This window comes from Lissotriton helveticus, chromosome 2_2 (genome assembly GCF_964261635.1).
Source record: "Lissotriton helveticus chromosome 2_2, aLisHel1.1, whole genome shotgun sequence".
Classification (NCBI taxonomy): Eukaryota; Metazoa; Chordata; class Amphibia; order Caudata; family Salamandridae; genus Lissotriton; species Lissotriton helveticus.
The window spans coordinates 521,462,155-521,488,653 of NC_136060.1; the positions used below are offsets into that span (position 1 = coordinate 521,462,155).

The 26,499-nt window shown below is 45.5% G+C and overlaps 1 protein-coding gene across 1 annotated transcript in view; it reads right to left on the minus strand.

The window, feature by feature from the left end:
* Window positions 1–931: 931 nt before the first annotated feature.
* Window positions 932–26,499, minus strand: part of LOC144821698 (uncharacterized) — a 164,633-nt gene continuing 139,065 nt past the window's right edge. Inside the window, exons 3-4 of the mRNA XM_078678916.1 lie at window positions 4,048–4,145; window positions 932–3,421 (exon numbers count right to left, since the gene is read on the minus strand). Of these exons, the coding sequence (XP_078535042.1) occupies window positions 1,521–3,421; window positions 4,048–4,145 (1,999 nt within the window). The 3' untranslated portion in view covers window positions 932–1,520. The remainder of the gene's footprint in view (window positions 3,422–4,047; window positions 4,146–26,499) is intronic.

The following is a 26,499-nucleotide window of genomic DNA, read 5'->3' on the forward strand; positions in this document are numbered from 1 at the left end:
GACTGTTACCACAGGTAAGTAACCTTTCTCTTGATGGGTGAAGGGTCAACGAACTGGTGGGATGATGTCGCTGGAAAGAGTTCAGATGTCCCTGCTCAATCTCCAGGCATGAAGATGAAGGCCTTGCAAACTGGGAAGTAGCGCCATTCCCTTCAACTCGGAGAGAAGGTCTAGTCTGCATGGCAGCTTGCGAAGGGGACTTATGGAGAAGCTCTGAAGGGCGATGAGAATGACTTGGGGCCGGTCTTGGCGTATCTTTCACAGACCAATCAAAGGGGGTCCCCTGGGAACAATACAAGGCAGGTGGAGCAGGGGAGACTATGTAGACCCAACGATAGAGAAGGGGCACCTGCCTATCTTTAAATATAAAAACAGCCCGAAGAACGGGTCCCAATAAAATACATCACTAACTGGGACTGACCCATACATATTTTCAAGACTTATAACCACAGACTTGATAAGCACAAATATTTTTTTTCCTTTTTATTGTCATCATATCAAGACATACATAACAAGCTTGAGAAATGCATAAATAAATACACAATAGACATCAGTGATAATCTATAGTGTCCCACACATCACTTCATTCATATTAACATTCATTCATACTGGCATACATTCATTCAAACACCATAGGGTCCTAAAACATCACACATCAATCAAGGTGGTGAGACTGCCAACTGATGTGGAGTTAAAAAGAGTCACGTGAATCATCCCGATGGTATATAGGGGCAATGTGCAAAAACAGCGCCAGGACGCCCCTTCGCTGGGGCAGCTGTGCGCGGTACAAATAAATATAACATAACATAACATAACAAAACACAAAAAAAGTTCAAACGCCTACGCGCGTTTCGGTGTACAGCCCAGGACGGGGCTACACCTTCATCAGGGCGGAAATTAGTAGGTAATGTGAGGGACACAGACACACCTGGAGAATAAACGTATTCGCTGGGGTTCTTTTTATTAGGTTAGGAATACAACCTAGTGATTCAATAGTACAAAAATCCGTGATCCACAGCAATATCCCTAAAGTAAAGTTAAAACTTCCGACTGGTTCAAGTATTGTTTATAGTGTTGCTTTTTCAGGTAGCATGATCAGGTGTGTTTGGATATTTTTCTTTCTTCTTTTCTGGTAGTCGGGTCCTATATAATGTACGTTTTATCTTCTGACATTGGAATGTCCCACATAATTGTAATGTTATCATCTTCTTTAATTTGCTGATGGTTTTTCCACATGATAATCGACTACATCTTTTCGCACATTCACTGCTTTTGAACGGCTTTACACCTCCGTGTGCTCGCTCATGATTCTTTAATGTTGAAGATTCATTAAAACTTCTTCCACATTCACTGCAATGGTATGGTTTTTACCCTATGTGTATTCGCTGATGTCATTTGAGAACTGATAACGGACAAAACCTCTTCACACATTCATTGCAATGGCATGTTCTTTTCCTGTGCATGTTCACTGGTGTACATGGAGGTGTTTTGACTGACTAAAGCTCGTCACACATTAATTGCTATTCCCCTGTGTGTGTTTGCTGATGCCTTTGGAGGTGTGATAACCGAGTAAACTGTTTCAAACATTCACTGCAATTGTATGGTTTTTCCCCTGTGTGTGTTTGATAATGTCGTTCGAGGTGTGTTAAGCGACTAAAGCTCTTCTCACACTCACTACAATGGTATGGTTTTTCTCCTCTATGTGTTCGCTGATGACTGTATAGGTTTGATAATTGACTAAAGCTCTTCCCACATTCACTGCACTTGAATGGTTTTTCTCCTGTGTGTGTTAGCTGATGTCGTTGTAGGTCTGATAAGTTACAAAAACTCTTCACACATTCATTGCACTTGAATGGTTTTTCCCCTGTGTGAGTTCGCTGATGATTCCTTAATGTTGAAGATTGACTAAAACTACTTCCACATTCACTGCAATGATATGGTTTTTCCCCTGTGTGTGTTCGCTGATGACTTCTTAATTTTGAAGATGTGCTAAAACTACTTCCACATTCGCTGCAATGGTATAGTTTTTCTCCTGTATGCGTTAGCTGATGTCTTTGGAGGTGTGATAACTGACTGTATGTCTTCACACATTCATTGCAATGGTATGGTTTTTCCCCTGTGTGTGTTTGCTGATGTCTTTGGAGGTGTGATAACCGACTGAAGGTCTTCATACATTCACTGCAATGGTACGGTTTTTCCCCTGTGTGTGTTGCTTGATGTCTTTGGAGGTGTGATAACTGATTAAAGCTCTTCCCACATTCATTGCACTTGAATGGTTTTTCCCCTGCGTGTGTTCGATGATGTCTTTGGAGGTGTGATAACCGACTAAAACTCTTCACACACTCGTTGCAATGGTATGGTTTTTCGCCTGTGTGTGTTTGCAGATGTCTTTGGAGGTGTGATAGCAAACTAAAGCTCTTTACACATTCATTGCAATGGTATGGTTTTTCCCCTGTGTGTGTTGGCTGATGTCCTTCAAGGTGTGATAACCGACTAAATAATGTTTGATAATGTCTTTCAAGGTGTGTTAATCGACTAAAGCTCTTCCCACATTCACTACAATGGTATGGTTTTTCCCCTGTGTGTGTTCGCTGATGACTATATAGGTTTGATAATTGACTAAAGCTCTTCACACATTCACTGCACTTGAATGGTTTTTCCCCTGTGTGTGTTAGCTGATGTCTTCGTAGCTCTGATAAGTGACAAAAACTCTTCACACATTCATTGCACCTGAATGGTTTTTCTCCTGTGTGAGTTTGCTGATGTCTTTGGAGGTGTGATAACAGATTAAAGCTTTTCACACATTCATTACAATGGTATAGTTTTTCCCTTGTGTGTGTTTGCTGATGTCTTTGGAGGTGTGATAACCGGCTAAAGCTCTTCACACATTCACTGCAATGGTATGGTTTTTCCCCTGTGTGTGTTCGCTGATGTAGCTGTAGGTGTGATAACCGACTAAAGCTCTTCACACATTCACTGCAATGGTACGGTTTTTCCCCAGTGTGTGTTCGATGATGTCTTTGGAGGTGTGATAACAGATTAAAGCTCTTCACACATTCATTGCAATGAAAGGGTTTTTCCCCTGTGTGTGTTCGATGATGTCTTTGGAGGTGTGATAACAGACTAAAGCTCTTCCCACATTCACTGCATCTGAATGGCTTTTCCATTGTGTGTGTTTGCAGATGCTCTTTTAGGAGTGCTAAATGACTAAAGCTTTGCACACATTCAGTGCAATGGAACAGTTTTTCTTCTGTGTGGGTTTGCTGATGGTGCATTAGTAGCGATGATAAACTAAAGATTTCACTGCTTGTGTATGATTCTTCTTCCTTGGTTAGTGTCTCTGGGTCGGGTATATTTTTATCCACTTCCCATGACTGTGTTCCCTGAAGGGTCGACATGGTTGATAAAACACTTGTGTTGTCTCACATTTCCTGTATGTGTTGGTATTTAGGCTATTTGATTTCCAATTTAAAAATAAAGTTCAATGGTCACGAAATACGTGCCACACTCCTAATATATGTCAGGTTTCCTTGCGAGCGATTGTGTCTTTAGAATGGAATACAGTTTTGATGCTTGAGGGTAAAGATTATTCTTCCATCTGGCCAGAACAAATTGGGACTGTACTATATCTTTTAGAAAGCAGAACTCCTCCTTCCTTTCTCCGTCAGTTATTTGTCTCCACTCCGTTGTCCTTTTCTCTGATTGTTGGGGTACAGCCGGGAAGAGTTTAAAATACATCTAGAGCATTGAATGATGGTCTGTTAATCTTTTAGGAATCACTAAACTGTTGTAACCACATCATACCAATCCCATGATCGCAGCCGGTATTGGATGCCTGTTTATACAGGCACTGGTTTGTCAGTGTTGTTGCCTTCATTTTCCAGAGTTCTTTTCTTCATCTTGTGGCGTGGAGGTGCAGAGCGCAGACTTGTACATTCACTGAATAGTCCTCACAGCTTCTTCCAGGATCTGTCCGTTGATGGTCAGGCTCATCTGTCGCCGACTGCACTTATGCTTTCCTGTATACTGGTCCTTCTTATTTCTGACAGTTGTTTTGCGGAGTTAAAGTATCATCTTCATTATTCATAATCATTTTGTGCATTCCAGACTTTGTGTCCTGTTGAATGTAAAAAGATTTATAATGACTAAATGCAAATGCAAAAGAATATGAATACACAATATTTATCTGGTTGTAAAAGACATCTATCCTTTATCATATTTGAACTTATCAAGGGATATTTCACCGTACACAGACATATACTTAAATTCACGTCACATCTCATTAATTTCTGAATAGCATGTGCTCTACCAGTGTTCACATAGTACAATATCTCTATTCCACATATCACCCCTTAAGGTTTCAAGGCGCTGGGGCCGTTGGGGAGATTAAGTGATCTGTTGCCCAGAGTCACAAGGTGCAGAGCTGCCGCTGGTGCCGGTGATCGATCTGTGAGCCACGCACTCCAGAGTCAGCCACTATGGCCACTGCGCCACACCTCTCCCCATTCACAGAGTAACCACATTAAAGAAATTGCACTCATGGAGCGCTACATGCTACAGGTAGAGCTTAAGGTAGATGCACATGAACAAGATTTCATAAAAGAACAGATTATGGAAAAAAAGAGGATCAGGATTTGATGCTCTATCTTCAGTTTCAGGAAGTAGCTACCAAAAGTGACTCTTCAGAAAGTATATAACCAAGGTAAATCCGTTCACAAATGTCAGTGCTTTCCTGGTCACACTGGATCAGCTCAAGTGCCAACTCATTTATTTACTTTGCTGTCCGTTAAGTAATGCAATTTCTCATGCATATGCGATACAAACAGAGAAGGTGCACAGGTAGGTGCTTATGAGGTACAAACAGAGGAAGTGCAGAGGTCAGTGTTTATGAGATACAAAAAGAGAAGACGCACAGGCAGGTGCTTATGAGGTACAGAGGAGGTGCACAGGTTGATGCTTATGAGGTACAGACAGAGGAGGAGCACAGGTAAGAGCTTATGAGGTATAAACAGAGAAGTAGCACAGGTAGGCTCTTATGAGGTATAAACAGAGGAGGAGCACAGGCAGGTGCTTATGAGGTATAAACAGAGGAGGAGCACAGGTAGGCTCTTATGAGGTATAAACAGAGGAGGAGCACAGGTAGGTGCTTATGAGGTATAAACAGAGGATGTGCACAAGTAGGCTCTTATGAGGTATAAACAGAGAAGGTGCATAGGTAGGTGCTTATGAGGTATAAACAGAGAAGGTGCACAGGTAGGTGCTTATGAGGTATAAACAGAGGATGTGCACAAGTAGGCTCTTATGAGGTATAAACAGGGGAGGTGCGCAGGCAGGTGCTTATGAGGTACAAACAGAGGAGGTGCACAGGCAGGTGCTTATGAGGTATAAACAGAGGAGGTGCACAGGTAGGTGCTTATGAGGTACAAACAGAGTATGCGCACAGGTGGGTGCTTATGAGTTATAAACAGAGGAGGTGCACAGGTAGGTGCTTATGAGGTATAAACAGAGGAGGTGCACAGGTAGACGCTTATGTGGTATAAACAGAGGAGGTGCACAGGTAGACGCTTATGTGGTATAAACAGAGGAGCACAGGTAGGTGCTTATGAGGTATAAACAGAGGAGGTGCACAGGTAGGTGCTTATGAGGTACAAACAGAGTATGCGCACAGGTGGGTGCTTATGAGTTATAAACAGAGGAGGTGCACAGGTAGGTGCTTATGAGGTATAAACAGAGGAGGTGCACAGGTAGACGCTTATGTGGTATAAACAGAGGAGCACAGGTAGGTGCTTATGAGGTATAAACAGAGGAGGTGCACAGGTAGGTGTTTATGAGGTATAAACAGAGGAGGTGGACAGGCAGGTGCATGTTAGTTTCCGGGTCTGCTTCCATCTGTACTAGGTGGTGTATTGGTGTACAATTTGTCCGTTCCTACAGCTTCACATGAGCACTTGCTACGACGGTTTTAGCACTGGAGCCCTAGCACAACACCTGGAGGATGTCTGCCTCGAGGGGTAGATCCAGTTGAGTGTTCAGGTGTCAGACAATATGAGCTGGGAGACAAGAGGATCCTTAGAAACGCTCTTGGGGCGTTCCCACAACAGATCCAAGGATCATTTGCTATCAGTTCACTCTCTCAGACTCAGATCCCTTTTCCGGAGCGGCTGGGACTACCTCTGCCTCTAGCCCCGCTCTGCACCACTCTTCCTCTAATGCTTGTTCTCTCTCCTCCTACAACACTTGTTGTAGACTTTTGTCCTGATTAGAGTTTGGTGGACAGGTTATTGCATCACCAACGTGGAAGATATCCTGTCCACTTTATTACAATTACCACAAACCATTCTAGTGCACCCAGGTTAGTCTCCTGCAGTCATGCATTACAATGGATTCTGGGAATTTGAGTATTTTTGTTACTACATTTTCCTTGGTTCTGTAAAGACAAAGCAAGCCAAGTAATGCATTTTACACGCCTCTGTGTCTTAAAAAAAATAACATTTACAATGCAATAGGTCTCTCAATGGCATTATTTTGAGCTATTGACATTGTAAATGGCAATGCCTTTAAAAAAATTAAAAGGCATGTTTATTTACAATACCAAAAGCAAGACCTATTGCATTGCATGTATGTATGTATGTATGTATACTTGTAAAGCGCACTATCACCTTTCAGGCATCCTGGCGCTGTATACCGCTGTGGAACCCTTCCTGGCTTTCCCTGTGAGAAGCCCTCTACTGGGCACCCCCAAGGTGAAGCCAGGCATCCTAGCGCTTTCGGGGCCGATGTGGAGATTAAGCAAGCTATTGCCCAGAGTTGCAGAGTGGGATCCATTATTAGAGTAGGCACCGAGGCGAGAATTATCGAATCCGTGGACATTGAGCCCAAGACCCTGCCGCGTCAGGAATTGAACCCTGGTCAGACCTTTGCCTCAGGGTCTGCCGCTCTAATCGGTGAGCCACACTTCTCTGCATAGCCCAGTGTCTGTGAAGAAGGCACCACGCTTATTAAAGTTTTTTTTTTTTAAGTGTGTGTTGGGGGGGGAGGCAGAGACAGAAGAAGACCTAAAAAGAGTGCCACAGATCGGCATACACAGAGGTTTATACTATGTAAGAATAACCCCAGCCATGTCATCGAGATGAGCTGTGCCGCCGCACGTTCACAGACCTAGAAAGGAATAAAGCTCACTGACCGGCATTACCCAGCACACTGCTCACGGCGGGTGCTGCGCCGGGGGCCCCGGGAGGCCGGAGCCATGCCCCCCAGGATTAGGTGCCCCCATGGAGGCCTCCTGAAGGCCGCAGTGCCGCAGCGCCCGCAAAGGGCGACTGGAAGAACAAGCATTTGCAATGCAATAGGTCTCGCATTAGGAAAGTGTGAGCTATTGGTATTGTAAATGACACATTTTTTTAATATGTGTTGGCTTTGAAAATATATAAATTAATGGCATCATTATTCACAAAGCCAATATCTAACACTTTCCTAATGCGAGTCCTATTGGCTATGGCAATGCTTGTTGTTAGCAAGCAAGGATAGTGCTGTTGTGGTGTTGAGTGATAATGTGGTTGGGCTGAGTGATGTGGTGGTGTATTTGAGTGATGTGGTGGTGTATTTGAGTGATGTGGTGGTGTATTTGAGTGATGTGGTGGTGTATTTGAGTGATGTGGTGGTGTCCCTGAGTGATGTGGTGGTTTCCACAAATGATGTGGTGGTGTTCCTGAGTGATGTGGTGGTGTCCCCGAGTGATGTGGTGGTGTCCCCGAGTGATGTGGTGGTATCCCCGAGTGATGAGTGGTGGTATCCCCGAGTGATGAGTGGTGGTGTCCCCGAGTGATGAGTGGCGGTGTCCCCGAGTGATGAGTGGTGGTGTGGTATCCCTGAGTGATGAGTGGTGGTGTCCCCGAGTGATGAGTGGTGGTGTCCCCAAGTGATGTGGAGGGGTCCTCGAGTGATGTGGTGGTGTCCCCGAGTGATGTGGTGGTGACCCCGAGTGATGAGGTGGTGTTCCCGAGTGATGTGGTGGTGTCCCTGAGTGATGTGGTGGTGTTCTTGAGTGATGGAGGGTGGAGTTGGAGGGTGGAGTTGAAGGGTGGAGTTGGAAGGTAGAGTTGGAGGGTGGAGTTGGAGGGTGGAGTTGGATGGTGGAGTTGAAGGATGGAGTTGGAGGGTGGAGTTGGAGGGTGGAGTTGGAAGGTGGAGTTGGAAGGTGGAGTTGGAGGGTGGAGTTGGAGGGTGGAGTTGGAGTTGGAGGGTGGAGTTGGTGGAGTTGGAGTTGGCGGAGTTAGAGGGTGGAGTTGGAGGGTGGAGTTGGAGGGTGGAGTTGGAGTTGGAGGGTGGATTTGGAGTTGGAGGGTGGAGTTGGAGGCTGGAGTTGGAGTTGGAGGGTGGAGTTGGAGGGTGGAGTTGGAGTTGGAGGCTGGAGTTGAAGGGTGGAGTTGGAGGGTGGAGTTGGAGGATGAAGGTGGAGTTGGAGGGTGGAGTTGGAGGGTAGAGTTGGAGGGTGGACTTGGAGTTGGAGGGTGGAGTTGGAGGGTGGAGTTGGAGGGTGGAGTTGGAGGGTGGAGTTGGAGGGTGGAGGTGGTGGGTGGAGTTGGAAGGTGGAGTTGGAGGGTGGAGTTGGAGTTGGAGGGTGGAGTTGGTGGAGTTGGAGTTGGAGTTGGCGGAGTTAGAGGGTGGAGTTGGAGTTGGAGGGTGGAGTTGGAGGGTGGAGTTGGTGTGTGGAGTTGGAGGGTGCAGTTGGAGTGTGGAGTTGGAGGGTGGAGTTGGAGGCTGGAGTTGGAGTTGGAGGGTGGAGTTGGAGGGTGGAGTTGGAGGGTGGAGTTGGAGTTGGAGGCTGGAGTTGAAGGGTGGAGTTGGAGGGTGGAGTTGGAGGATGAAGGTGGAGTTGGAGGGTGGAGTTGGAGGGTAGAGTTGGAGGGTGGACTTGGAGTTGGAGGGTGGAGTTGGAGGGTGGAGTTGGAGGGTGGAGTTGGAGGGTGGAGTTGGAGGGTGGAGTTGGTGGGTGGAGTTGGAAGGTGGAGTTGGAAGGTGGAGTTGGAGGGTGGAGTTGGAGTTGGAGGGTGGAGTTGGTGGAGTTGGAGTTGGCGGAGTTAGAGGGTGGAGTTGGAGTTGGAGGGTGGAGTTGGAGGGTGGAGTTGGTGTGTGGAGTTGGAGGGTGCAGTTGGAGTGTGGAGTTGGAGGGTGGAGTTGGAGGCTGGAGTTGGAGTTGGAGGGTGGAGTTGGAGGGTGGAGTTGGAGTTGGAGGCTGGAGTTGGAGGGTCGAGTTGGAGGGTGGAGTTGGAGTTGGAGGCTGGAGTTGAAGGGTGGAGTTGGAGGGTGGAGTTGGAGGATGAAGGTGGAGTTGGAGGGTGGAGTTGGAGGGTAGAGTTGGAGGGTGGACTTGGAGTTGGAGGGTGGAGTTGGAGGGTGGAGTTGGAGGGTGGAGTTGGAGGGTGGAGTTGAAGGGTGGAGTTGGAGGGTGGAGTTGGAGGGTGGAGTTGGAGGGTGGAGTTGAAGGGTGGAGTTGGAAGGTGGAGTTGGAAGGTGGAGTTGGAGGGTGGAGTTGGAGGGTGGAGTTGGAGTTGGAGGGTGGAGTTGGTGGAGTTGGAGTTGGCGGAGTTAGAGGGTGGAGTTGGAGGGTGGAGTTGGAGGGTGGAGTTGGAGGGTGGAGTTGGAGGGTGGATTTGGAGTTGGAGGGTGGAGTTGGAGGGTGGAGTTGGTGTGTGGAGTTGGAGGGTGCAGTTGGAGTGTGGAGTTGGAGGGTGGAGTTGGAGGCTGGAGTTGGAGTTGGAGGGTGGAGTTGGAGGGTGGAGTTGGAGTTGGAGGCTGGAGTTGGAGGGTCGGGTTGGAGGGTGGAGTTGGAGGGTGGAGTTGGAGGGTAGAGTTGAAGGGTGGAGTTGGAGGGTGGAGTTGGAGGATGAAGGTGGAGTTGGAGGGTGGAGTTGGAGGGTGGAGTTGGAGGGTAGAGTTGGAGGGTAGAGTTGGAGGGTGGACTTGGAGTTGGAGGGTGGAGTTGGAGGGTGGAGTTGGAGGGTGGAGTTGGAGGGTGGAGTTGGAGGGTGGAGTTGGAGGGTGGAGTTGGTGGGTGGAGTTGGAAGGTGGAGTTGGAAGGTGGAGTTGGAGGGTGGAGTTGGAGTTGGAGGGTGGAGTTGGTGGAGTTGGAGTTGGCGGAGTTAGAGGGTGGAGTTGGAGTTGGAGGGTGGAGTTGGAGGGTGGAGTTGGTGTGTGGAGTTGGAGGGTGCAGTTGGAGTGTGGAGTTGGAGGGTGGAGTTGGAGGTTGGAGTTGGAGGGTGGAGTTGGAGGGTGGAGTTGGAGGGTGGAGTTGGAGGCTGGAGTTGGAGGGTGGAGTTGGAGTTGGAGGCTGGAGTTGAAGGGTGGAGTTGGAGGGTGGAGTTGGAGGATGAAGGTGGAGTTGGAGGGTGGAGTTGGAGGGTAGAGTTGGAGGGTGGACTTGGAGTTGGAGGGTGGAGTTGGAGGGTGGAGTTGGAGGGTGGAGTTGGAGGGTGGAGTTGGAGGGTGGAGTTGGAGGGTGGAGTTGAAGGGTGGAGTTGGAGGGTGGAGTTGGAGGGTGGAGTTGGAGGGTGGAGTTGGTGGGTGGAGTTGGAGGGTGGAGTTGGAGGGTGGAGGTGGAGGGTGGAGTTGGAGTTGGAGGGTGGGGTTGGAGGGTGGAGTTGGAGTGTGGAGTTGGAGGGTGGAGTTGGAGTTGGTGGGTGGAGTTGGAGGGTGGAGTTGGAGGGTGGATTTGGAGTTGGAGGGTGGATTTGGAGTTGGAGGGTAGAGTTGAAGGGTGGATTTGGAGTTGGAGGGTGGAGTTGGAGTTGGAGGGTGGAGTTGGAGGGTGGAGTTGGAAGTTGGAGTCGAAGGGTGGAGTTGGAGGGTGGAGTTGGAAGTTGGAGTTGAAGGGTGGAGTTGGAGGGTGGAGTTGGAGTTGGAGGGTGGAGTTGGAGTGTGGAGTTGGAGTATGAGGGTGGAGTTGGAGGGTGGAGTTGGAAGTTGGAGTTGGAGTTGGAGGGTGGAGTTGGAGGCTGGAGTTGGAGGCTGGAGTTGGAGGGTGGAGGTGGAGGGTGGAGTAGGAGTTGGAGGGTGGAGTTGGAGGGTGGAGTTGGAGGGTGGAGTTGGAGGGTGGAGGTGGAGGTGGCGTTGGAGGGTGGAGTTGGAGGGTGGATTTGGAGTTGGAGGGTAGATTTGGAGTTGGAGGGTAGAGTTGGAGGGTGTAGTTGGAGTTGGAGGGTGGAGTTGGAGTTGGAGTGTGTAGTTGAAGTTGTAGGGTGGAGTTGTAGGGTGGAGTTGTAGGGTGGAGTTGGAGTTGGAGGGTGGAGTTGGAGGGTGGAGTTGGGGGGTGGAGTTGGATTTGGAGGGTGGATTTGCAGTTGGAGGGTGGAGTTGGAGGGTAGAGTTGGAGGGTGGAGTTGGAGTTGGAGGGTGGAGTTGGAGTTGGAGGGTGGAGGTGGAGTTGGAGGGTGGAGTTGGAGTTGGAGGGTGGAGTTGGAGTTGGTGTTGGAGGGTGGAGGTAGAGTTGGAGTTGGAGTTGGAGGGTGGAGTTGGAGGGTGGAGTTGGAGTTGGAGGTTGGAGTTGGAGGGTGGAGTTGGAGGGTGGAGTTGGAGGGTGGAGGTGGAGTTGGCGTTGGAGGGTGGAGTTGGAGGGTGGAGTTGGAGGATGGAGTTGGAGGATGGTGTTGGAGGGTGGAGTTGGAGTGTGGAGTTGGATGGTGGGGAGATTGCATGAAGAGAGAGGTAGGTGGGGTGAGGCGGCATAAAGAGGGTTAAGGGGTGAAGAAAGGGTGGGTGAGGAGATGGTAGAACGGAAAAGGGAGAACACGGAATGAGCAGAAAGGTAGTACACGGATACAACCATTGTGGTGAGAAAGAAAAAAAATACCTTAACGTATCACAATAGTGCCAGACATACGAGATGACGTATTACAACTCTGATGTTTCGTGGAATACCCCAGTGACTTATGAAGCTGAACCCCACATTAATCCGTAACCTGTGTGTCGTGACAGGGGTCATAGCTAATGAGCAGATCTGGAGATTCATCTGACATAAACATATTTTGAGAAGGGACATGTGTATTACCTACATCCTCCATTAAATTGCAGTAACCCGAGTGCCCCACCAATACAGCAGAAGTGCCTCTGGGAAGAATTTTTAGTGTTTTGCTATTGGACAGTGGTGTAAACATAATCCATGTGTACGCAAGCGAATGATGCAGATTTATTTTTAGCATGAACAGTTTGTTTGAAAATTGATGGCAATTGAAAATTGAAAGCTGTAGAAAGCAGGTGAATCACCCCCTGTGCTCACTTGAAGAAAGTGTGTGGGTGTCCTGTCTTATTCCACGAGGTTCAATGCCATACCGTTAATCAGTAGAACCTTTCAACAACAACATGGATTCCTATTCAGATTTATTTCACATGTATTTATCTGACGTAAATATGCGGAAAACCTGAAATAGATGTGACTCTTATGGATAAATACGTACTAACGTGATGCAAATTTTTTTAAATAAAAAATATTTTCATGTGTGTATATGTTTCCGGCTATACACAACTTGGAAAATGTAGTGGGAAAATGTGGTTTGGAAGACATTTTATTTTTTCTTCACGTCTACACCTTTCAAAAAGCTAAACTTGTATTTCTCATTTAACAAAAAAAATCTTCTAATTTAACCAAAGACACTGAAAATGTAACACTCAGAAATCACTAGTTGCGTGCCACGCCTGACTAATTAAATTAAGTGCCTGCATTAAAAACGATCATTGACAAAGCCAATAGGCCTGGTGTTAATGCCCCAACACATACAGAGTCCGGTTCATGTGTCACTTGCACAATTGCGCATGTTTTATGAGCGTCTGTGAGAAGCGGAAATGAACCTTGCCAAAAATTTTGGACGTACAGCAAGGAAAGAGTGATTACGCGTCTTGCTGCATAATTTGAAAATCGTTCTTTCAGGAAGTGCTTGGTTTCTTCTTAGAACAAGTTTCCAAATGTGATATTTTTCTTGATTTATTTATACTAGCGAAAATGGAATAAACCACGTAAGAAAAAATATCTTATGATCGATGTGGGGCTGCGTGAGAATTGTCAGAAATGCTACATAAGTGTCCCTGAATGTATATCACTATGTACGTTCACATCGCCAAATTAGTTTTATCGGCTGACTTGCAGAAAAATATACAGGTTTGTGAAGCGGGGAAGCAATTACATGGTTTAATTAAATGAATAGCAGACAGTCGGGAGGTAACCACATTCAGGAAGGACTGGGTTATACAAAATCGGTTTTATGACATGCTAATGAAACTACATAGTATTAGTAAAAATCAAGCGAATTTGTAGTTCATGCCACACTATTTCAAGTCACAAAATTTGCACGCAGTGTCTTCTTAGAGAACAAACGCGCATGCTAAAAGTTAAACAAGCACTGCAGGCTTTAAACAGAGAGCACGTCATGGAACTGCAATAAAAAAAAGCTCTCTGCATTGCTGTGACAGGGGCGAGGGGGAGCGGGAGGCATTCCTTTGAAGTCTGAGACAAATGGTGGAATGGTGGTGTGCGAGTGGCTTCCTTTCAAGTCTGTTGGGGAGGCGGGGGAGCAAATGGCAAGCGCGCGCACGGAGCACATGCACTGTCCATAATCCGCATTCAAAAGCCCCTTGGTAAGCTTTCCTGGAGCAGCTCTCTATATCTCTCACATAGCGATTGCTTAACAGCAATAGCTAGGCGAGACCTAAATAAATGAAGGAGAAAGGGGGCGGGAGAAATAGTGAAACACATAAATGAAAGCGAGAAGGCCATGGAGAGTGAGGCACAGACCACGGACAGTGAGGCACGGGCCATGGAGAGTGAGGCACCGACCACAGACAGTGATGCACGGGCCATGGAGAGTGAGGCACAGACCATGGACAGTGAGGCATTGTCCAAGGAGAGTGAGGCCCAGACCACTGAGAGTGAGGCACGGGCCATGGAAAGTGAGCCAAAGACCACGGAGAGTGAGGCACGGGCCACGGAGAGTGAGGTACAGACCACGGACAGTGATGCACGGGCCATGGAGAGTGAGGCACAGACCATGGACAGTGAGGCATTGTCCAAGGAGAGTGAGGCCCAGACCACTGAGAGTAAGGCACGGGCCATGGGGAGTGAGGCAAAGACCACGGAGAGTGAGGCACGGGCCACGGAGAGTGAGGTACAGACCACGGACAATGATGCACGGGCCATGGAGAGTGAGGCACAGACCACGGACAATGATGCACGGGCCATGGAGAGTGAGGCACAGACCACGGACAGTGAGGCACGCGCCATGGAGAGTGTGTCACAGACCACGGACAGTGATGCATGGGCCACGGAGAGTAAGGTACAGTACACGGACAGTGAGGCACGGGCCACGGAGAGTAAGGTACAGTACACGGACAGTGAGGCACAGACCACGGACAGTGAGGCACAGACCATAGAAAGTGAGGCACAGACCACAGAAAGTGAGCTGGAAACGCCTTCATGGCTATGCGGAGTCAGTCCCATAAGGTAGAAATCCTGATCAGCCCAGCGGGAAGACAGCCTCTTGTTTATATTTGCATCGCGCTTTCACCCGGCTTCAGTGAAACAGATGTTAAGATAAGAAAATGCTTCACGACAGCCGTAAAGCAGACGAGCCAGTCTGGATGGGCTGGACGAAAGGAAGAAAGGGCAGTGGCCCTAGAGCATACTTTTCAATGAGAAGCCAGCGTTTAGCATAAACGCTGACGCGACCCAATGAAAAGGATGGGCGGGGCTGCAAGTCCCCTTCTGAAATCTCCTCTATCGAGCGAGCAGCGCATGCGCTGCAATGCTAAGCGAGACCTAATGAGAGTTTACAGAAAATCCAAATTCTGAGCATCCATGCAAAGTCGTGGAAAGTGCATACTGGGCCGAGAATATAATCAGATGGCAGAAAAGAAAGGAGGTGGAAAAGATAAAAGACTGGATGCAAAGTGGGAAAAACGCTGTATCTCCAGGGGGTCAGCCTTAAAATACAGATGAAATGTAGAACTTACCTAAGAGACACTTTTTGAGTTGATTTGAACACTTTCATGAGTGATTGGATCTGAAATAAACTGATAGGGGTCCCAGACCCTTTGGACTTTGGCAGTGAAGGACTTTTGAGGGTTACCATCTTTGTCAAATGAAGAAACTTGAGGGAGAGACTCACTTCCTAGAGTTCTGGTCTTGCTGGATAGCTCAAGCTTTCATGAAGAGATGGTGGTCAGTTAATTTGGACAGTCAGTGGGGGAGGCATTGTGCTGACGACTCACTTTGAACAGGCTATCAGAGACCCGTGCGAGGATCTTGGCTGGAGAAGGTTACCCATGAGATTCCAAGAAAGAAACCTGTAGTGAGTAGGCGAATGGCAAACATTCTAACCCAGAAAGCATTTTACAGGACGTTGTCATGTGCTTTGTGTTTCCCAATTTTGTGGTCTGTATTTTTTTCATTTATACATTTGTTCATAAATTGATTTTTTTATAAAGACATGTTTTGTATAATATGTATTATTTTGATACTGCAACAAATAGTTCATATAAGATATGTTAGTGGTTTGAGTTAGATATATGTTAAGTTTAAGCAGGAATGCATTTGAATTCATGTGTAAATGCATGCATTTTACATCACAAATCGCGTCTGCCTCATTTCAAGATATTGATAAGTCTATTTAACCTCGGTGTACAGGCATTTCGTCAAAAAGGACATCTTGTGATTTCCAGAACGAATAAGGCGTGTGATCCAGACATTTTAGCCCCGAAGACCATGGACTTGTAGCACAGCTCGAGTCACTCTCTGTACTCTCAGAGGATGGAAACTCTACATCCTCAGCGTCTAATAGGCTCCTATACCAGAATCCAACCTCCTTTTTTTTTGGCTTTGCATCCTGGAGTATATACTCAATCTCCCAATTTCCACCTATATGCTCCTTCTCTGCAGAAAACCAGGAGCACAATTGCAAATATTTAAATCTAGAGAGGGAGTCTCCAAATTTAGATCTTAAAACCTCCCAAGGAAGGACTCCGTCAGATGATATTAGGTTGGACCAGATCATAATTCCTGCCTTTTTAATGTGGGATGCTAAATTGTCTTCAAGACACGCAGGCAGTCCCGGGGAGTCCCAGATTGGGGCGAAGTCTGAATATTATCTGTTTATGATTTTAAAATCTTTCGGCGAACCTTCTTAAAAAAACCTTGGCGCCCCGAACTTATACAGAAATCCGATACTCCCTCCCTCAAAATTAGCCATGACCCTCAGAATCCTCCCCCAGTCGCTTTCATCGGGACTTGAAAGTAGACAGCGTATATTTTTAAACTGGAAGGCAAGAGAATACCAGAGCACGTCTGGAAGGGCTAGACCGCCCTTTAAGAGTGTTCGTTTTAACTTCTTCCAGGATAGCCTAGAGTTTTTATCAGACCATATGAAGCTGCCTATTTAACTTTGAATTTTACCCAAGAGCTTGTCTGGGAAATCAAGGGGAATAGTGCTAAATAAATACGTCAATTTAGGCAGAATAACCATCTTGACAAGATTTACACGGCCATAGATGGTGAGGGGTAAATTCTGCCATCTAGAGAAAAGATGGTCAATTTCCTTAGCCACTTTCCTCAAATTAATCAGGGGGAAATTACTTAAATCCTGTACTATAGTTATCCTCAAGTACTTAAACTCCTTACTGCAGCTTCGGGACCAGCTATCAACACCCCGGCACATTACCCCAGTCTTGGAGGAGTTAACGAAATACCCAGACAACAGACCAAATTCCTTCAGGGTAGTTTCTACCTTGGGGAGCACCTCCTCTGGGTGGTTGGTATAAACCAACAGATCGTCCGCATACAGGGCTAATTTGCACCTGTATTCTGAGGCTTGGAAGGGAGTCATTTGTTCATCCAGTCTCAGAGCTTGGCAAGAGGTTCGATATAAATATCGAACAATAGGGGCGAGATAGGGCACTCCTGTCGTGTTCCCCTTTTTATACTAAAGCTTGATGTCGGTGAACCCTTCAGGAGGATAACTGCAGAGGCGTCCTCGTAGCATGTAATAAGGGTTTGTATGAATGTTAAATCAAATCCCATCAATTTTAGAGTCTCCCAAAGGAAGATCCAGTTGACACGGTCAAACGCCTTGGCTGCGTCATATGCAGCCACTGCCAAGGGTTCCGACATTGGCAGTGGCTGCATAACAGACAGACCCCCCCGAGGGAAGACTACATAAACTGCTGCCTGGAGTTTTTCCGCCTCCATTCCTTTGCTGCGCCCAGAACACGAAACCACGGAGGCTCCATCACCGCTCCTCCAACGGTGTCACACACCATCGAGTCCGCGCCTCACTAGAATGCTCCGGACGGCAGCGAAAAGATACTCCAAGCGTATTTTCACCGAGCAGAGGTAATTTTTTTTTTTTTTAGATATTTTCGAAGAAACTTATTCAGAAAGGCATTATTAGAGGAAAAGAAAAACCTTGTAAGCCGCTAGCCGCTAGTTGCGGATCAGACGCCACACATCAGGGGAGCTTCGCCGCGGCCGTTAGCTACCGGCCGCCATGTTCCTCCGTCTCTCCACCCCAAACTACCTCCTCTTGAGTTCCATCTTCCTCATGCTGTTCTCCATCTTCCTTGTGCTGTTTTCATACTTTTTAGGCTGACACTGCCTTGAGCACCCACACGAGTAAGGTATAATTTTGATCGAGAGACTGAGGGGAACGCTGGGTGGTGGGAAATGTTGGCTGGCATGGTGATCTCACAACTTTCCCACACAGAAATGTGAGGAAAGCTAAATTTGAGGTTTGCAGGGGATTCTGGGTAAGAAAACACTGGGGAATCCACACAAGCCACACATCACTGGACTCCCTTGGGTGTCTATTTTTTAGAAATGTAGGGGGTTTGGCAGGTTTCCCTAGATAGGCGCAGAGCCCTGGCCCAAAAACGCAGAACCCAGGCTAGGCGGCCATCTATACAGCCAACAAAGTGCGCATTCTTATCCGGGAACCATGATAATCTGTGTTTGGATATACCGACAATCGTGTGGTGATAAATGAGTCAAGGCAGATTTGAGTAGACAAATCATTGGAGACTGTATTGATAGGGACAAAGGCATGAGTATTCCGTGGCTAAAATACGTGAAGACCACCCTTGAGGGAATTGGGTGTAAGGATCTGTTCACCAACCCAACGGTAATTGTCCCCCAAGACAAACTGAGAATTAAAAGAATTTTTCTGGATACGGTAGCCTCACGCAGGGCTGCCATGGAAGGTAGGAAGCCCACAGTCTGCGCCCACAGAATGGTAAAGACAGGGGATGGAATGGAACCTTACCTAGCTCTCATGTATAATGCACAGGAAAGATTCCTAATTACCCGTTTTGGGCTCAACCTTTTACATCATTTACTGGCTGATCCACCAGGTTTTACTGTTATGGTTGAGCAGAAGGGTGCCTGCGGCTGTGACAATAGGTCTCCGCAGGACACCCTTCATTTTGTACTAGTATGTCCATTTTAATCTTTACCCAGGCGTAGCTTTTTAGTAAGAATTTTAAAACAGGCTACGTTTAGACACGCTAAGGTTGCCCTTTTCTTCTTGCAAAGGGCTAGTGATCCCTTGACACTGTTCTGTATTATGAATTTTATCAAGGTTGCTTTAAGACTCAGGAATTCAAGAGGGCTGTGCTGAATTAATTTCTGGCTAATTGTCTCCAATGTCATTTGTTATGAATTGTATTTTATTGTATTTTGAATGTATAACTTGTACTTTTATGGTATTTTTAAAATACAGAATAAAGGATTTTGATGATGATGATGATTCAAGTGTGTTTTTCGATCAATAACACTCCTTTATTAGGACAGGAGCTAGTTTTTCGCCCTTACTTTGGATATTGTACTATCCCTTTCAAATGACGGCCACAGAGAGACACTTTTCTAGCCACATGGTGGTCCATCATCTATGTCTCTGTACTTTTCAAACGTGTGTTTTGAAAAGGGAGATGTTCTTGTCACACTCGCGCATTTGGCGAAACACGGACCTAGGAACTTACAGACCGGGTACTAGTCCCTTTCGAGTCTAATTAGACATAGTTGTTTTCGTGTGTGGCATATGGGACACATGAACATAATAGTCATTTTTGGGCCTGTTCTATTAATATTACAGCACGCTTATCTGGGTAGTGCCATCCCTGTTTATGGGTTAACACTACTTAAGCAGACACAGCAAAAAATTGGGGTAAGTGTCTGTGGGCCATATGTATCAAGCTAATTAGCATTCGCAAAGGCCGAAATTCTGTGAATTTCGGCCTTTGCGAATGCTAATTAGCTAAATGGTATGTATGTAACATGTTTGATGCAAAATAAGGAATCGCAAAATTTGCTATTCCTTATTTTGCGATTGCACTTAAGGAATCGCAAATTTTGCGATTCCTTAAATGCAATGTATCAAAGAAAAAATATTTAAAAAATGCCCATAAGGATTCGCAAATTACCACCAACTTCTAGTTGGTGGTAAGTTGCGACTTCTTTTAAAAAAGCTTTTTTCAAAAAAACCAAAGGTGCCATATGACGCTCATACATGCCCTTAGGGCATGTATGTGCGCCGTATGCCCCCAAATGTTATTTTCAGGGGTGCAGCAGGGTGTTCTTGAGACACCCCTGCACCCTTGAAAAAATTCCTAATTTGCGATTAGCAAATTGCTAATCGCAAATTGCCCCTTCATTCCTATGGGCCTCCTGGCCCATAGAAATGAATGGGTAATTTGCGATTAGCAATTTGCTAATCGCAAATTAGGAATGGTAATGAATCGCTATAAAAAAGCGATTTTGTACATACATACCGTTTTGCGAATTCTAAATAGCGATTCCTTAAAAATCGCTATTTGGAATTCGCAAAACGGAACTATGATACATATGGCCCTGTGTTCTTATGATGTGCACTGGCCGTTAGTTTTGACCTTTGTCCTTTGTTAGTGATCATGGGATATCTGATCCCGGATATGATACTTGATTCTTTCAATTGAATTACTTCTTAGTCAGCCCAGCAATGGGACAGCCATTATTTTGAGGTCCCAGACAGACGGAACTATTGTCCTACACTTTGCAATCATTACAATTGGGAGAGACCTTAAACCTACTTTGGACATATCACCATACTTATACGTAGGTTAAAGCACCATCATTAATATGCCATCTTGGTGATGGATGAAATATGGGTACTGTGCTCTTGGCTTTTATGACACCCTAACAAACACTTTTCCCTGTGTTTTGTGAATTGAGCAGGACTAATATACAGATACTGGGCAAATGTGTGGTATAAACTGCTTGAAGGTGTTTTTTGAGTGGAGCAATCACGACTCACCTCACAACGTTTTGCCCTTCAGGTTTAATTCATATGTGTATGTTTTGTGAATGGCTAGGTGGACTGGTGATGGGTAATTTACTATCTAATTGTTCTTTCTTTTTTGAGCCACAATTCAGTAGAAATATTGTAATAGAAGTGCTATATGATTTTTGCAGCCTTGAAAAAGTCCAGGTGGACGAAACAAGTTTCGACGGCGGCATTGCTGGAGAGCATTGTATGGAAATCTAATCTTGGGGTAAAAAGCTTTGTGGAATACCTTGATTTGTGTGGACAGGAATTGATAACAGACTACAAACAGGAGACTTATCTTATTATTGGAATTATGTGTGCTTGAGTGCTATTTTTGTTTTGGAGTCCAGGGAGGTGTAGCTTGCATGATCCCTCAATGTTCTCTTACCCAGAATCCCCTGCAAACCTCATATTTAGTTTCAAAAATCATATTTTATCCTATTTCTATGTGGTACAGTTGTGGGATCACCAGCCCAACACAAATTTCCTACCACCCAGCTTATCCCCAGGTCTCCCGATAAAAATGAAACCTCACTTGTATGGGTGGGAAGGGCCCAAAATGTATTGTGGAGACATCAAAATTATGCATCACAAAGCGACCTGGTTTTGCAAGGGGGCGCCTGCGTTTTTGGCCCCGGCTAACCTCAAATTTAGCTCATGTGTGGTAAAGTTGTAGGTCACCAGACTGACACAAATTTCCTACCAAACAAGATTCCCCTGGGTCTCCTGATAAAAATGGTACCTAACTTGTGGGGGTGGGGCAAGTACCAGTGACCGGGAAGGCCCCAAAACTTAATGTGGAGACATCAAAATTATGCATCACAAAACAACCTGGTTTGGCAAGGGGGGGCATCTGTGTTTTTGCTCCTAGGCTAGGCGGCCATCTAGGGAAAGCTACCAAACACAGACATTTCTGAAAAGAAGACTCCCGGGGGTGTCCAGGGAGGTGTAGCTTGCATGAACCCCCTGATGTTTTCTTACCCAGAAACCCTATATATATATATATATATATATACATATATATATATATATATATATGTCTCCACAATACGTTTTGGGCCATTTCCTATTGCAGGAACTATGCCTGCCCACACAAGTGAGGAATCATTTTGATTGGCAGACTTGGGGGAATCTGCATGGGTGAAAGTGTGTGGCTCCCTACAGATTCCAGAACTTTCCAGCACAGAAATGTGAGGAAAATATGTTTTATTGACAAAGTTTGAGGTTTGCAAAGGATTCTGGGTCAAAGAACCTCATAAAAGACACACAAGTCACCCCATCTTGGATTCCCCTGGGTTTCAAGTTTTCAAAAATGTTCAGGTTTGCTAGGATTCCCTAGATGCCAGCTGAGCTAAGGCCCAAAATCCACAGTTAGGCACATTGCAAAAAAAGTGGCATTTTTCACTGGAAAAATGTGAAGTGTCCCTGTTGCGTTTTGGGTTCTTTCCTGTCGCCAGCTCTAATCCTACTCACACAAGTGAGGTACCATTTTTATTGGGAGTCTGAGAGAAACACAAAATAGTACAACAAATGTTATTACTATTTGTCTTAACTATGCATTTCCACCTTCCAAATGTAAGTTAGCGTGTAAAAAAGAAGTCAATTTGAACAATACCCTCTAATTCACATGCTAGTGTGGATACCCACAAATTCAGAGATGAACAAATAACCACGGCTGCTAAACTCCATATCTTGTTCCAATTTCAGAAATACATAGGTTTGCTTGATTCCGATTTATCACTCTATATATTTTACCAAAAGAATTACTGTATGCCTCATACACAATGAAAAACCATTGCAAGGTGCACCTCAGTTATTGGCTCTGGGTAGCTCGGGTTCTTGGTGAACCTACAAGCCTCATATAACCGCGCAACCAGAAGGGTCCCACGGACGTAACTGTATAAAGCTTTAAAAAAAATCTACCCTGGGTAGAAGTTACAGGTGAAAGGGAGGCACAAACGACCTTTTTTTCAATTAAATGTCAATATTCTTTTATTGTAACTGTTACTTTCCAAAGGAAAACCTTGAAGGTTCTAGACAAATTACCCCTTGCTGAATGCAGAATGTGGTCTACTTTCCAGAAATGTATAGTTTTCTGGGATCAATTAATGGTTTCACATCCATTTCTAACACTAACTGGAAGGAGATTGAAAGCACAAAAAATAATAGGAAAAATAGGCTTTGCCCCGGTACAATGCCCAAACTGGGCAGAACATTTTTGTTTTCTGCCTGTTCCTGAAAGCTGGTGATTTTAGCATCACTCACCCTTTGTTGATACCATTTGCAGGGAAGAAACCAGACGCTTTCCTCTGCAGCACTTTTATCCCATTTCCCCTCCAAAAAAACAAATGTAGCTGTATTTTGCCTAATTTCTCAGTCCTAGAACATCCACAAACCCCTGGTACCTTCAGAATTCTCAGGATGTTGGAAGAAAAGGACTCATATTTGGCATGTATACACTATGTGGACAAAAGGTTATGAGGACCTAAGCGTGAACGAACCCAAATATTCAAAAAAGGGCACGACACGGGGGGAGGTCTGGCAGCCAAGGGGTTAATAGTTGCCACCACACACAAGACCTTACTGGGCCAAAGACAAAACAAACAATAAAACAGTTTATCATGGAGGTGTAGATTGCACAAGATTGGTTACAGAACTGCCCTGTGCTGCGACTGAAGATCCTACCGAAGCAGTAACCTAATCGGAGGACTGATGAGGTATGCTCAGACACACAAGTCTCCCTGGAAAGTTCAGCAATAATATCTGCACGTTTTGTGTGCAGAGGGAAGTGTATTTGGATTAGTGACAGACAAAGAAAGGAAAGGAGAAAGAGCAGGGGATGCTCTTTCGAACATGTTGGCGCTTTGTCAGAAGAGAGGGAAAGCACTACACCGTGTTTAATGCCAGTGCAATTGGTCTGCCCCACAGTGTAAGTCGAGATAAACAGACGTGTGTCCTATACTCCAGGAGGTGCCTACCAGACAGACGTATGACCTACACTCCAAGAGGTGCCTAGCAGACAGACGTGTGTCCTACACTCCAGGAGCTGCCTAGCAGGCAGACGTATGTCCTACACTCCAGGAGGTGCCTAGCAGACAGACGTATGTTGTACACTCCAGGAGGTGCCTAGCAGACAGACATATGTTGTACACTCCAGGAGGTGCCTAGCAGACAGATGTATGTCCTATACCCCAGCAGATGCCTAGCAGACAGACGTGTGTCCTACACTCCAGGAGGTGCCTAGCAGATAGACGTATGTCCTACACTCCAGGAGGTGCCTAGCAGACAGACGTATGTTGTACACTCCAGGAGGTCCCTAGCAGACAGACGTATGTCCAACACTCCAGGAGGTGCCTAGTAGACAGACGCATGTCCTACACTCCAGGGGCCCCAGGCCGGGTGGTGTACTCTCCTGCTGGTAGAGGGAAGTTTGTAAATAAGAAAATCCATCCCACAGTACAGATATTGTCATGAGAGTATGTGCTCACAATAAGTTGTAATAAGACAGCGCTTGAGTATTAACAACAAGCTGTAAGCTAGGGGCTGTAACAATAGTCTGGCCAGACAAACCCTTGAGTTGGGGTGACAGATAAATGCAGGGGGTATATCAGGAAGCTAACACATTAAAATAGTCAACCCATACTTAAGTCAGAGGGGACCCCCAGTGAGCTAAAAAGGGGAAAGCCCTCGGTGAATGACCAGCCTTTTGTCTGACCTATGCACGCCCATCGGGCCACAGCTAAGGCACATCCTCTGCTCTTTCTCCTTTCTTTCCTTTGTCTTTCACTAATCCAAACACACCCCCTCTACACACAAAGCGCATATTGTTGTCTTATCAGTGCAATGGCAAAAAAGGAGGAGGAGGACTTGCACAGCTGGGTAAATCCCAAGGGTAACCAATTCTGACGATCTGTTGCGTGCTCCCAGAGATAACACTGTCTGAACCAATCAGCGAATAATTCCAAAAGACCACTACAAAGCTTCCACAACACGGTGGAAGACTCTCCGGTGCACAGCGTTCAAATGACTAAAAAGTCTAAATGTTAAAGCACAGTTCATAATAAGGTAATCTTCACAATGTTCGCAGTTTTCTTTTGCTTTTAATCCAAAGTCTCATTCAGTTCATGAGTACTTGATGTATGATATAGACATATTCCAACAATAAGTCATCCAACATTAGCAGTCCCAATGCATTTCGGGCTGAAGATTAGCCCTTCCTCAGGGGAATGCTCTTTAAAATAAAAAAGACATCAATCTGTCACTGAATAGTGTACCAAAACGCCAGGTTTCACAAAAACAATGGTGTTATGAAAGAACATATGCCATCATGTTAGGAACACAACCTCTAGTGCAAACTTAAAGATAAATGTACATCATTCGAGAATAATCGGTCAGAAGATAAGTAAATACCACTGGAAGTGAAACTGTTAAAAGACACCGAAGTGTAGTGCAGTAAACACAACACGCCACCGAAGTCCACCAACCATACGGTTAAAGAAATATAAAGAATAATGATCCACGTGCCCCACGAACGTGAAATAAATGTGCGTTTTACTCACGGAGACGAAATCATCCAAATTACACTCAGGTTACAAGAACCTGAAAAAACATGAACGCGCGTTAATCACCAAACTCCCGGGTGAATCTAAATCTAGGCTCCAGTATCGAAGTCCCTCAAGCAAGTACTTACAGTTTAGATGCTGTGAATGTTTCCCGGTGAGACTTTTGGGTTTGACTTGTAAGAGGTCTTCTCTTCTTATGTTCTTGCAACGGGCTGAAGCCTTATCCAATGTCTGTTGTGGATACCCACGTGCTTTGAACCTCTCCAACATGTTGGACATTTCTGTCTTACAAATGTTGTCAACTGATACAATGCGTTTGACACGCAACAATTGTGAAAAAGGTAAATTTTCTTTCAGCCCAGGTCGATGAAAGCTCCGGTAATGTAAAATCGAGTTACGGTCGGTGGGCTTACGAAACATCGTTGCACGGATTAAATGACAGGATGGAATTCCTATGTTACCTATAAACTGATCTTCATTTTCCTTGTTTATTTAATCAGGGTATACCTTTCCCATCATTATCATGTGCATCATGTCATTCATCACTAAGCGTGTTATTTTTTATTTTTCATCAAATGTGGCCATTGAATGTTTATCATTTTTCTATTTGCGTTTCCCTATTTTGTGTTGCACTTCGTTCTTTCGTTTGATTTCACCCTTCTAACATGGCGCTCACACTTTCCCTTTCTGTGCACAGTCCTTCGTCTATTTTTATCACACACGTAGCGCGTTTTTTAAATGACACTGACTAACACGGGCGTTCTCCCCGTCCAAACTTGTTTTCTCACCGGGAAACATTCACAGCATCTAAACTGTAAGTACTTGCTTGAGGGACTTCGATACTGGAGCCTAGATCTGGATTCACCCGGGAGTTTGGTGATTAACGCGCGTTCATGTTTTTTCAGGTTCTTGTAACCAGAGTGTAATTTGGATGATTTCGTCTCCGTGAGTAAAACGCACATTTATTTCACGTTCGTGGGGCACGTGGATCATTATTCTTTATATTTCTTTAACCGTATGGTTGGTGGATTTCGGTGGCGTGTTGTGTTTACTGCACTACACTTCGGTGTCTTTTAACAGTTTCACTTCCAGTGGTATTTACTTATCTTCTGACCGATTATTCTCGAATGATGTACATTTATCTTTAAGTTTGCACTAGAGGTTGTGTTCCTAACATGATGGCATATGTTCTTTCATAACACCATTGTTTTTGTGAAACCTGGCGTTTTGGTACACTATTCAGTGACAGATTGATGTCTTTTTTATTTTATAGAGCATTCCCCTGAGGAAGGGCTAATCTTCAGCCCGAAATGCATTGGGACTGCTAATGTTGGATGACTTATTGTTGGAATATGTCTATATCATACATCAAGTACTCATGAACTGAATGAGCCTTTGGATTAAAAGCAAAAGAAAACTGCGAACATTGTGAAGATTACCTTAATATGAACTGTGCTTAAACATTTAGACTTTTTAGTCATTTGAACGCTGTGCACCGGAGAGTCTTCCACCGTGTTGTGGAAGCTGTGTAGTGGTCTTATCAGTGCAGACATTATTGGTGAACTTTCCAGAGAGAATTGCGCGTCGAAGCAAACTTCATCTGG